At 42.4% G+C, this 12,640-nt stretch overlaps 1 protein-coding gene across 3 annotated transcripts in view; it reads right to left on the bottom strand.

Annotated features, from left to right (window-relative positions):
- The window catches only part of SYT7 (synaptotagmin 7), a 246,870-nt gene that overhangs the window by 57,693 nt on the left and 176,537 nt on the right, over positions 1–12,640 (bottom strand). Inside the window, exons 4-6 of one of the 3 annotated variants that reach the window (XM_063289191.1) lie at positions 11,506–11,637; positions 10,192–10,407; positions 3,259–3,627 (exon numbers count right to left, since the gene is read on the bottom strand). The exons of 1 other annotated variant lie outside the window; for it this stretch is intronic. In XM_063289191.1, the coding sequence (XP_063145261.1) occupies positions 3,259–3,627; positions 10,192–10,407; positions 11,506–11,637 (717 nt within the window). The remainder of the gene's footprint in view (positions 1–3,258; positions 3,628–10,191; positions 10,408–11,505; positions 11,638–12,640) is intronic. One more of the 3 variants, XM_063289189.1, reaches the window with a different exon arrangement.

Here is a 12,640-nt window from a genome sequence, read left to right on the forward strand (position 1 = left end):
CCCAAGACAACCATGGAAGGAAGCAAGAATGGGGAGGGACCCATGTGGTTTTTTTTTGTTGTTGCACTTCCTCATTAATTGGAGGGAAAGAGTTGCCCAGGCTGCTCAGCTGGAATTCTCAAAATTGCAGCCTTAATGATTATAGGCTTTTCTCAGATTGTTTCTAGATGTTGAGCTGATTGTTTAGGAAGTGAAAACACTGTGGAATTATATATCTATAGCTCTATATATCTCTATATATCTTTATTGGGCAAGAGAAACGAAAATGAATAAACGAATTTGTTTCATAGTTCTTGAAGATCCCTGTCTGGCACTTTCTATAATGTTCTTTCAGTAGCAGGCAGACCCATTTTATTTTCCTTGGCCTCTTAAAGTCATATTTTGGACACTACTTCCCTGTTCTATATTTTCATTGACTCTTCTTGAACTTACCAAATTGTTTTAATGCTGCATTTTATCATATTATATTTTTACTCTATCTTTATTTTAGATTTTTTTTTTTTGCAAACCACCCTGAGCTTTCTTTTTTGATAAATACGTAATTTAAAAGCATCACCACTATCACCACCTAGAGTTTAATTAGCCTGTGTGGAAAAAAAAATTCTCCCTAATTCCAGTGATAGAAAACTGTTTAAGGCTGGCATGGATAAAAACCAGCCCAAAGAAAAATATATTGAGTGGCCTGCCTGAAATTGATTATCTGATATATAAGGGCATCATGATAATTATTATATTGATACATCCTTGTAATGTGCATGTTTCAGCTGAAGACTGAGAACACTGCTATATAATTATAAATCAATTGGACTCCACTATTGGAGATCTTTGACCAGAGTATTTGTGCACAACTGAGTTCAATCTCTCTCCAAAATGTCTATTCCCAAGTCAAGCTGGACAGGAGATCAAACCATCCAGCTGCTTTTTTATCTTGCAAATGCAGAGAAGGATCTAGCCTGGGTGGAAAGCAAGGGATAGTTGTCTCCCACTCCAGCCTGGCAAAAATCTGTCTCTTATAGCAAGCGTCTATGAAGAATAGCTGCTAACTCTGTTGCACCAATAAAGCATTTAAGGAATATTTTAAATGCAGTAATTAATAAAAAAAGAACTAGAAGGAATATAATTAAACTCCATCTTGAAGAAGTTCCTGCCCTGAGAAATATTTGTCAAGCTGTTCTCTGAAAACCTCCATCAGATATTATTACCAATGTTACATTGCTCAGCTGCTGCTGTTAAAGTTAGGAAAGTTCTACCATATTTTACCAAAATATTTTCTAAAATTAAAACTGATCGCACATTACTTTCTTTGACTCCTGTGAGTAATCTTCTACTCTTTCTGGCTTTCTTTTAAATACTTTGTTCCTTCTTCTTAATCTCCTTCTACCTAACTAAATCCACTGCCTTCCATTCTTCATAATGAAATTTATCTTCCAAACCAGCTGCCATCCTCATAATCATTTTGTTTATTTGCATTGAAACTTTGACAGACATTATAGCATCAAGGGTACATCATCACTGTTTATGAGATCTCTTTGGAATCTATGCATAATTAATGACCACAGTAGTTATTAGTAATTAACCCTATTCTTATACGTTTATGGGATTGTTCTATGACCCCAATGTTCTCCTAACACTATATACACAAACACTTTTACATCACTTCTTGCAACAGTGTTTATAAAGCTGATTAACAACAGATTTTTAACCATCTTGGACCTGTTATGCTGCCTTAATTTCATGCACACTGAAACGTGACTCTGAGCTACGTTTCACTAGGCAATGTATTGTTGGCTAAATCAATTATCTCTCTGTGTAGGTGAATCCTTGATCTGAACTATTCCTGAGCACCAGTGAAAGAAGGCAGAACCTATTAGTGCTAGTGTTATACAGACGTGTATGTATTGGTGATACGTAGCTGTATGTAAATATGAGGGTAGAGTTCAGCTGGGATATAAAATACAACTTACAGATCTTCCAGGTATGATGGACAAACTCACACATGTCTATGTACTTCTTGGTATTGACATACTCCACAACCTTGCCTTGCTATGTGCCATTTAGATCAATGGTTAATAGAAAGAATATTGTACAGGCAAACCCAAAGGTAAAGGATAGTTGACAGTACCCCAGTCCAAAGAAAATAATGGATTTTGTCACACCTCTAGATAAGGGGAGATTTTGTCACACCTCTAGATAAGGGGAGAGCAAAGCTTCAGATTATTTCTTGGGACTCGGAATTTAGAAGCTGTCATCCACAGGGATAATATTGAAAACAGATTAAAAATAACACACACTTCAAACTGCTCTGAAAAATCTTCTTTTACAGCTCACAGCAAGAAGGATAGGCAGGGGTGTCAGGAATAAGAAAACAAGACTATGCCTGGGAAGGAGAAGGGGGGAAAAACATCCCTTTCAGAGACATTTGCCAGCTGTCCAGTAAGGTCAGTGCCCAAAAAGGATTCATCCTCTGGCACTGCTTGCTGGCTTTCTTCTTCCTCCCCCTCCAGGCAAAGTTATTCCAGGGACAAAAGGCTCCCACAAGAGTCTATAGCAGGGCTCTGACCTTTACCAGTAGAGGTGGGCAAACTGTACTCCACAGGCTACTGGTAGTCTTGGAGCTGTGGCTTCTTCTTTTTCCAGCCCCTGAAGCCCCCAAGTCACTTCCTCTGAAAACTTGAGGATATGATACAATTGCACCCTTCTGCTATACACCCCAGTGTTGCTCAAATGATGCAGAAAATTACATTACCTGGATAGAGAATAAATTAGAAGATTGACTAATCTGATCCTTATTCTGAGACTCTGTTCTCCATATTCTAAAGACTTTACATTGCACTTATTTTCTGAGAGGACAATAAGTCTCTATCTGTGGCTGTTGAATGAACAACAAAAAAGTGAACGTGGTATTTGAAGATTTCCACTGCACATTTTAGAAAGGTAAGGAATTAAACAGCATAAGGACTAGAATTGTTGCAATAGGTAGGAGTAAGAAAAATCTCATGTGGAATTAGGAAGTGTCTTTTCTGTATTGAGAGAATTGACTCTTCTGCATCATGATCCAGGTTTTGAGGAGTTTAAAAGAAGAAAGTTGCTTCTCAGCAAAGGACAGGTTGATAAGGAAGGCAGATTATGGTCTTGTCTGCAATCAGCAAGGAGCTAACTGCACCACAGCAGGACCTTATCAATTGGACATTCACCAAACAGAACAATAAACAAGTGCAAGTCATACAGAAAGAAAGTGAAAAGAGCAAAGAAACTTACAGGAAAGATTTCATATCCAAGCCTCGGTTCCGAATCTGCCCCACCATATGATCCCAGCTCCCCGGGTTGGAGCGGCTACGGCCACCAGCTGTCCTGTGCTTGGAGCCGGCGGAGGTCCCTTGCCGTGACTGCCCACTCCGACAGCCCCGAGGGTGGCCAGTGGCTGAGGAGGAGCTGGTGTGGGACTGCAGGTGACCCAGGCTCTGGCTGGTGGTGGGCTGGCTGTGGCTGGGGTTCTGGTGCTGGCTGAGTGGCTGTTGGAGGCTTTGCTGGCGCAAGAGGGTGCGCGGGCGCTGGCATTTCGGGTCTCCTGCTGAGGTGGGGATATACTCAAGGGTAGTGGCTGTGGACATGGTGGAATCCTCAAAACTTACGGAGGTGAAGGGCAAGGAAAAGGAGAAAAAGGAGAAGAAGGTAAAGGGGCAAAATTGGAGGAAGGAAAAGCAGAGTGTTAAAGAGAAGATGCCCCAGCACAGCATTCTCTCAGCCAGGCATGGTTGGAAGCAACACACTGTCCTTGGGAGTTGTGCCTCTAATTCTGAATCTTTGGCAGCATAGGTCCCCTGCCTTGTGGCCATTTTGTACCCTTCCTTGACCCCAAGATCCTTTCCAATCTTTGGGTTCAGCATGAGAGTGCTTACAAGCCACTTCTCCTTTTCCTTCTCCCAAGCTTGTAAGGAGACTCAGAATGCCAACCCACATTTCAAAGCTAATTAGACTGCTTTCTAAGGCAAATTCCCTGGTGCCTGTGCTGGGTTGCTTGTGACATGTGGCACATCCCACAACTGCTTTCCCTATTGGCTCTTTCTGAATCCACACAGTTCCTTGAAATGGTGGTGATATTCAGAACTATCACATATCCTGCTCCATTTTTCTCCTAGTAGAGTTGCAGCCCCATCTTTCTCTTGAGTAGGGGTAGTACTGTCCTCCAGAGCACATCATTATATTATTAGATGACTATATGCAATGATTGTATCTGCCATCTTTACAGACAGCTTTTTATGCTTTTGAGAACTGCCTGAGAACCAGAAACACACGTTCTATAGACTGTTGAGTTGCAGTGAAAGGCTCAGGAGCCTGTCCAACCCTACAACTAAGGCAAGGGTGTTTCAGATTATTGTAGGAGTGTTGGGTTTAATGCTTGCTGACCCAGACATAGCTGTTCCTGAATATTGTCCTATCTCCTCCTTCAGCAAGGAAAACTGCTTTGAGGGAGGAACTAACTTTGCTGCTGGCATGTCTGTTTCTTCAAGCTTGTGTGATTGCCAAAGAGTTGCTAGAATTAAGGAAAGACAAGATGTGTTAGCAGGAATTAAGATTAAATTTTTTTTTTTGCGTCTGTGGTTGTCCCTCTTCCACGGTTACTTTTCCCCTGCTCCCATCTGAGCTTAATTTTGGGCAGCTAGGAAAAAAGAAGCTGAGGAAAGGGTTCTCTGGAATTGTATGTATTTGTAGGTGTTTCTTTTTAGCAGAGGTGGTAAGGAAGAGGAGATTCAACCAGTTGATCTTGCATTAGCTCTTTGACATGGACTTCGTTTACTTCTTGACTGCTTGGCAAGACCAGAGCTGGACATCATAGGTTTCTTGCCATCGCATCTTGTTCATTCCTCTAAAGCAGCTCAGAAGCACATCATAAGGCAGAAAGACCTAGGCTTAAGCTTTCCTCTAAACTCTTGATAGTAAGGGAAGAAATAGCCCTTTGTCTCTTGTCTGAAAGCAATGCTACTGTTTTCTGGTGTGGCTCTACCTGACTGGATGACATCCATAGTTTTTGATCATAAGGCTATCTCTATGGATTCAGACAAATTGCAGCTCTTTTTCATTATGGTCCTTAGAGGATCTGATTTGGGCATCATTTCACATCTCACAGAGATATAAATTTGTGTGCAATATTGAGCATATACTCAGTGAAGAGTATCTGCAGCCAAGAACAGCTTCTTGATGAGTGCATCTACATGACATACATGTCTGTAAGCAAACATCTTAGAGTTATGCCTTTTTTTAAAAAAAATTAATGCTTGAAGTGGCCATAAGGGGTCTAACTACATGTGATGTACACACACATATCTATAGAGAATAAGAGACAGGCCCTGGGGTATTTGTTTGAGTAAGAATTACCATTTCAGAAAAGGAAACTGAGAGTTCAAAAGCAGGGGAGTGTAAAAGGCCTGCCTTTTGAAAACAGAAGGGAGCTGGGTAAGCCTCTTGGTGAGGCAAACTGTAATGAAGAAATGGCACATGCATCTTTAAACACTTCTCTTGCCCTTTATTTGCTGAAAGAGGCTTTTCTAGAGTCACAAAACAAAAAATGGTGCTGAGTCTCTAATAGCTACATCTGCACAAAACGTGTAGTTAGTTCCCTGGTTGGGGAAAAAAAAAGATGGCCACACACCTGTACATGTGAGAGAACTTGTGCAGGTATGATCTGTAGCCTGTGGACAGTGAAGCACAGGACAGAACATATAGCTTGAAAGACAATTCAAGAAGCACAGAAAGCTGTCACAACTAACCACACAGGACAAGTCACTGAGTAACATGATGCACAACACAGCTACCCATACAGCCAAAGACAAGAGAAAAACAGGCATGTTTGATCATAATGACAGAAGACAATGCAGAAGGAAGCATGCAGGGCTAAGAAGGAATTCATGATCAGGGCTGTTCATTTTCTATGAGGCTGCCCTTGCACATTTTGCTAGGAATCAAATATGCTGTGCAAGTTTTAAATTCCTGAAAAGTATCTTAGGAACGGGGGAGGGGTGGGGGTGGAGGGTGTGTGTGTGTGTGTGTCACCTCATATCAAATCACTTCATCATCTCCATTGACTCACCAGGGGTTCAGATAGGTGTCTTTCTCCAGCCCTACCTGCAGGACTGAATATGAAAACATCTATATTCTTGCCTCAAATTCTACATTTTACAGAAATTCCAGTGCTGAGATCAAATGCAGATTGCAAGGACCATTCATCTGTATAATTTGTTTGAGGTACAGAATATGTATTTTTATAGAATATATTTCCTTTTATCTTCTTTTAAAAAAATATTTGAACTCCATTTATAAACAACCCTGCTTGCACTGAAACTGAAAGCTGGACTTGGAGAAATGAACAGGCAAAAAAAAAACATTATGGAAAATGTATGATTAAGTATAATGCAGCAGAATACAACAGGGTGGTTGAATAAGCGAACTGGTGAAACTGTTCCATTTAAGAAAGATACATTTGGGTACAGTATTCCCTGAAAGGTGTGGCTGGCCATTTGTCTGAGTATCTCACAAAGACAGCCAATCACTGAAACAGGCAAATGAACATGGGAAAGGAGAGAGGAGCACAGTCAGCTCATTACCCACCAGTCTTATTGCTCCTAACATTTTCTAGAGCAGCCAGATGGGGTTAGTAGTCACAAAAGTAGTCATATGTCACTTGTGTCAAAAGTAAAGCCAAACCAGTTCTTAAGCATAACTAAGAAAATTCAGAACTAAGATCTCATAGCAGTCAGGATCTAGCATATGTTGCTTGCTGCTGACCCTGGCCTGAAACCATCTTTACCCAAATCAGCAAAATTGCTTAGGGAAGTCATAACAAAATAATTGCTGCATTTTTGTAGGGTGAAGAGTAGTCAGGAGATAGAGATAGAGATAGATAGACAGAGAGAGAGAGAGAGAGAGAGAGAGAGAGAGAGAGAGAGAAAGGCAGAGAGAGAAAGGAGAACTGTGAAAATCTGTATAAGAAAAGAGTCATTTCTCTCCCCATTTCCTACTTTGGGACATGTTTTAGGTACTTCTGCTTATGTTCTGACCACCTCTAAGCCTAACCTACCTCCTGCTTGGCACAAGGCAGAAATCGGCCTTTTTCCTCCTCCTTGCTCCACACGTAGTGACCTCATTTCTGTTTTCTATCAAATCCTAAATTAGTTCAATTTTCAGCCTCTCAGTCACAGAAAACTAAAATTGGCTCCTCCAGGCTGGGAGCAAGTAGAATACGTCCATTTCTATCAAGGTAATAATGTGGGGGAAGCAGCCCCAGTGCTTTAAGGACTGTACCAGCCACACCTGGCCCTCTGACATATCTACAGACACTCCCATCCAGTTTCCATCACAAGGCCACTGTGCAAGCAGACAGACAGAAGGGCTATCTCAGCCAGACAGACAAAGCAAAGTAGCACTCCATCACAAAAACTCACATGCCAGATACAAGGACAAGAGGTTTCATTAGGAGGTGTGTGTGTGTGTGTGTGTATCAGATTGGTACACCACAGAAAATGCTATATGATCAAAAAACCTCTAAGTCTGGGACTAAATGTCAGGAAAGTAGGAATACACTGCCTATGTATTCACTGACACCCTGGATAAATACTCTCTTCCCAAAATATTTATTTATTTACATTCTCTGCATGATAATAAATGGTGACAGAATAGATGGAACCTGATTTTTTGCTTTGAAATAGGTAGAACAGAGTCCTGGAAGGTATCACAGACTGGATGGTTTTAAAAGACATCGCCTAAGAAAGTAAATTGAACTGCATGTACGTTCTGGGTAGCTGTAGACCAGCAACCGATGGTAGGCTTCAGAGTGAATGATTCCGTGGGTACCTACACCTTAGGGGAAATCTTTGCTTCCTGTTATGGGGGATGATAAAATATTCTATCATAGGAGTTGCTGTAAGAAATGATCCAACTGAAATAATCCAATCAGTCCAAGCCTTTTCTGATAATGACATATTTTTCTGTTATTACTCTGTTTAGATACTATGAGCTTTTGAGTTTGCAGCTGGGAGTACAGCAGGAAGCAGCATTATGAAACAGCTTCCCCCACACATTTTCATATTCATTAGAATATACAAAGAGATCCCTTGAAGAGCTATAGATCAGAAGAAGAACTGGCCCAGGGATGCTGATTCCTTACGAAAAAGGAGCATGGTTCCAAAATGATCCCAGGGCACACCTTGTTTAACTTAAGCAGGTCAGTGCCTTGAGAGGAGTCCACAGAGAGGCCCTACATTTACCATGCTGAATTCCATGACGTATTAAAAAAAGAGTTGTCAAATATACTTAAAGGCTCTAAAAGAAAGTAATTCTTGAAAATGCAAAAGATCCAGCTTGAGGAACTTTTCACTGACACTAGTCTGATAACTGGTCTGGTGAGGAGGACAGGAGGCAGGACAAGATTTACTGGCTCACTGGCACACAGTTTGGGCTCCATGGATCATGGGGAGAGCCATAATGTAATCTTGCAAGTCATAGGAGCGGCAAGGTGAGCTTGGCTGTTGTGACAAGGGCAAAGCAGCTTTGTCAACTGTGATGTCTCCAAGCTTACAAGCCCTTATAATACTGATCTAACAAAACACATTTTATTCTCAGTGGACTAATAAAATATCATTATTTTGAAAACAGTGATTGGCAGCCTGAAGCACCATAGAAATATCCATGATAAAATCATTATCCCATTAATCCATACAGCATGAGATTTGTTTGCTATTCCCATGAAAACAGCACACACTGACATGGAAACTGCTTTTGCTATAGATTGTGCCTTGCCTCGGGGTGGGAACTGTGTAGCGCAAGAAGCACCAAAGCTCTTTCATCATGTGCAACTTTCTCCACATATAACTATTACTAATATGCATTTCAGGTTTCATGGGGTTCTTGGGAAAACGTTCTTGAGTGGGCACCTGTCTCTGGCAAGACCTTTCTTACTGCCTGTTCTCCTTTCCACTAGCTTTGTTTCTGCTCTTGGACCCAATCCATATGGTCACAACAGAGAAAGTGGAGGCTGCTGCTCTCGTCTCCATTTTCCCAATGAGCACATGTGAGCAAGCAAAGACAATAAGAGGAGGAGTAGAGTCAGGGAACACCAGGATTGGTTAGAAGGCTCACTTTTAGGGCGTTGGCCACCAAAAGAGTCTGGTAAATGACAAGCTATCTTAATAATTGCATACAATAATCTTTATTAAGAGAAGCTTGGCCATTAGTGTTTAGGTCTATATTTAATGCTAGCGTTCAGCCAGACTCAGCTTCCATTCTTCCTTTCTTCCTTGTCAGAAGTTCTTTTAAATTTGATGAAAATAAGCTAGCAAATCAAATAAATGATGCATAACTGAGATATTTTTCAGTACCTCAGTATTTTTTTTCCAGTTTAGTTACAAGAGGTTTGTTTATCATCAAACATATGACCCATATTCTAGATCATCGGTCTTTGGTCTGTGACTAAGAACATAATGCAATAATAGGTTTCACAGAGAAATTCCTTAGGGGAAGTTCCTTAGGGAATACTTGACACAACAAGTGCTTTACTAGTCCCTTGCTCCTTCCCTTTTATAACAGTTCACCAGTTTTGAGAAATTACACTGTGATTCTCTTGCAACAGAGTAAACAATGAAAGCTGGATTCAAATTAGATTTAGAAATTGATGGAATATATGAATAAAAACTTTTTGTTCAGGATACTGAAAGGTTTTTGACTGCAGAAGGACGGGAATGAATCACATGTCTAAAGAGCATACTCTAGAATTATGTTGTGACTCACAGTATATTTACTCTGAAGCCCCCAGCAATGTAGCCATTGATGAAAGATCTATGGTCAGCTGGAAAGACTTTTAGACTGACCCAACCGGAGACAAGCTTTTACATGCTTATGTGCAATCTACCACAAAGCATTAGAAAGGTCAAAACCCTCTTCTCTCAAGCTTTTGTCCTTCTTTCTTTTTCGAGGAACACAACCATCTGCCTCAAGACGTCTTAATTATTCCCACCACTCTGTGACTATTCCGTGGCAGTTCGTAACAGCAGCCTTTACACTTGGCTGCACTTTTCTGGACTTCAGCACGGAGACCACTATGGGACTGGGGTGCGTTTATTCTCCTCCACGCTCCTAGAGGCAATGCCTTCTGGGCCCGCAGGCTGGGTCACGCCAGGCCTGGGGTGCACTCTCACTCACTTGGATAAGCTGAGCTTCCCTGCTGCTAGGTGGCTCTGCACCATTTGCCATCGGCCTCTCCCCGCCTTCCCAATGCTGGGCTCGCTGTGGGCAGACACGCTGCTCTTCATGCCGTCCTCTCGGAGCCGCTGCCTCTCTCCATGGCATCCTTCTCGCTCTCCTGCCAACCCAGCTGTGGCTGAGGCAGCCAACTTTGCCCCTGACAGCAATGAGCCACTATGGTGTGTCAGGAAAGAAAGTGGCAGGTGGCAATGAGAAGGAGGTCACATGAAGAAGAGGAGAATAGACAGAGAGAGAGAGAGAGAGAACAAGAAAAGAGAGACAGACAGACAAGGGACAGACAGACAGACAGAGAGAAAGAGAGATATCAGCACTGCAAAAGAAAGGGCCAAGGAGAGCCTTTGTCCCAGTCAAAGGCAGCAGGCCGCCCTGGCTTGTGAAGTTATGATTGCAGCCAAAGTTAATTCCATAGACAACGAAGGGTTGAACAATGGATAAGACCAGTAGGAGAGGCACTGTGCAGGCGAAGGGAGAAAAAAGCCATGTTAGTGAGAGAGCTTACCACTATCATCACCATCACCACACAGTGCAGATGCAGAGAATACGCTGAGAGGGTGACCAAAACGGGCAACCCCATCCTGTGCTGCAGAAAAGGAGTGGGTGGGTGAGGGAGAGGAGAGCCAAAGGAACCGGGGACAGGGAGAGAAGGGGCTGGCCTTTCTCAGTGAGTTGCTTGGCAGTGGTTCTCAAACCATTGGGAGCACCGTATAAGCCTGGCAGAGTAAAACCTGAGCTAAGACCTTAAGGAAAAACTAGCGCAGGGCTTCTGATCAGGACTGAAGCCTTTAAGCCGCTATCCAGTGCCAACCCTTTTGGTTGGCTGAAATCACACTGGACTTGCTAGATCCAAACCCACCTATGAAATCAGCCATATGATTGAAAAGCCTGCTTCCAACTCTATGAGTCAGTGACTTAATCTGGTTTCAGCAAACCTACCAGGACCACATTTTCCATTTCACTGGGACCAAGATTTGAGTCCCAGATAAGAGAGAGTTCCTGGAGTAGCAGAAACACAAGTCTGACATTCCATGGGTACCAGCCAGTAGTTGTGAACCACTGAATGAAAGAGCAGGATAGAAAGAGGAGGTAGGAGGGGTTGCTCGTCTCCATGGCCATATGTCCATGGGGAGGGAGTAGAGTGCAGGGGGAGAGGGAAGAAGAGGAGGGGGAAGAGGAAAGCAGGAAGGGACAGGTGGGAAAGAGGGTGTGCATATACTCACTATGTATGATCAAATCAGTTAAAGAGAGACTCACTTGAGGGAAAGTCGTGGATCACCATACGGGGCGTAAGGTGATATGTTTAGTATAAACTCCTTGGGAGGGTAGGAGCTCCATTTCTGCTGCACTGTGTTGTCATTGTTATTCCAAAAGTCTCTGTCTAGATCACTAGATCAGCCGGTGAGAGGGGAGAAAAAAACAACAAAGGGAAATACAAGAGAGAGAATCTAAATTCCTGCAAGGGGAGGAAGGAGAAAAAAAAAACCCAAAATGAGAGACAGCAAGGTTAGAGTGTTGACTTCTCCTCCTGTGGAAGGTAAAGCTCTGTGCCTCCTACCCAAGTGTCCACGCATACACACATACACACTCAGATGATGTATAGATGGGCAGAGCTGGAAAAAGATAGGAGCAGGCATCTCCAGAGCTGATGGTGAGGGAGAACGAGAAGGAGAGAGAGGGATGCCGGTTAAAGAAATTTCTGTTAAATGACTCTAAGTCTTGCTTCCTCAGGACTCTACTTTGTCTCTTACCTGCAATCCTCCTTTTGGGGGCAGGGGATGTTTTGCCTTTCTGTATCTTGTTCATCCAAAGTGGATATTGTGGAAAGCAAAGCAGCACCTTGGACAACAGCAGCACTCCTTATAAAACAGTGGGAACATTAGCTAGATCTATTGCTGTTGTGGGGAGAAAGGAATCTTCTCCAGTTTCCCGTGCAGAATTTGTGCATCAGACAAGCAGGAGAGAAGCAACAAAAGCCAATTAGCAAAGATCCTTGAGAATAAGTTAACTGATAATTCCCATGAGATAGTTTCCAAAAGATACTGGAATAGGTAGTTTTTTTTAATTTAGATTCCTTTCATCAAGTGTACAGTAAAGTGATGGTGGGAAAATAGGTATCAGTATTATGAAAGAGTCTTAGCTCATACTCACTTGTCATACTGAATCTAGGGGCACTTCCACATAGGGGCTTTGCAGCAGCTGAATCTACTCTGAACCTAACTGGTTTACTGACAATAGTTGTACCCCAGATCGAAGTCAGTTGCATGTATCTGAAATTGCAGCCAAGCCAGTGCTTTTACCTAGACTCCTACAGCTTTGCACTGAGCCCATTCTTCTATTGGCAGGAACTCTTTCCTCAGCCATCCCTCTGGCTCATGTCTCCAACAACCTT

This window comes from Candoia aspera, chromosome 1, assembly GCF_035149785.1.
Source record: "Candoia aspera isolate rCanAsp1 chromosome 1, rCanAsp1.hap2, whole genome shotgun sequence".
NCBI lineage: Eukaryota > Metazoa > Chordata > Lepidosauria > Squamata > Boidae > Candoia > Candoia aspera.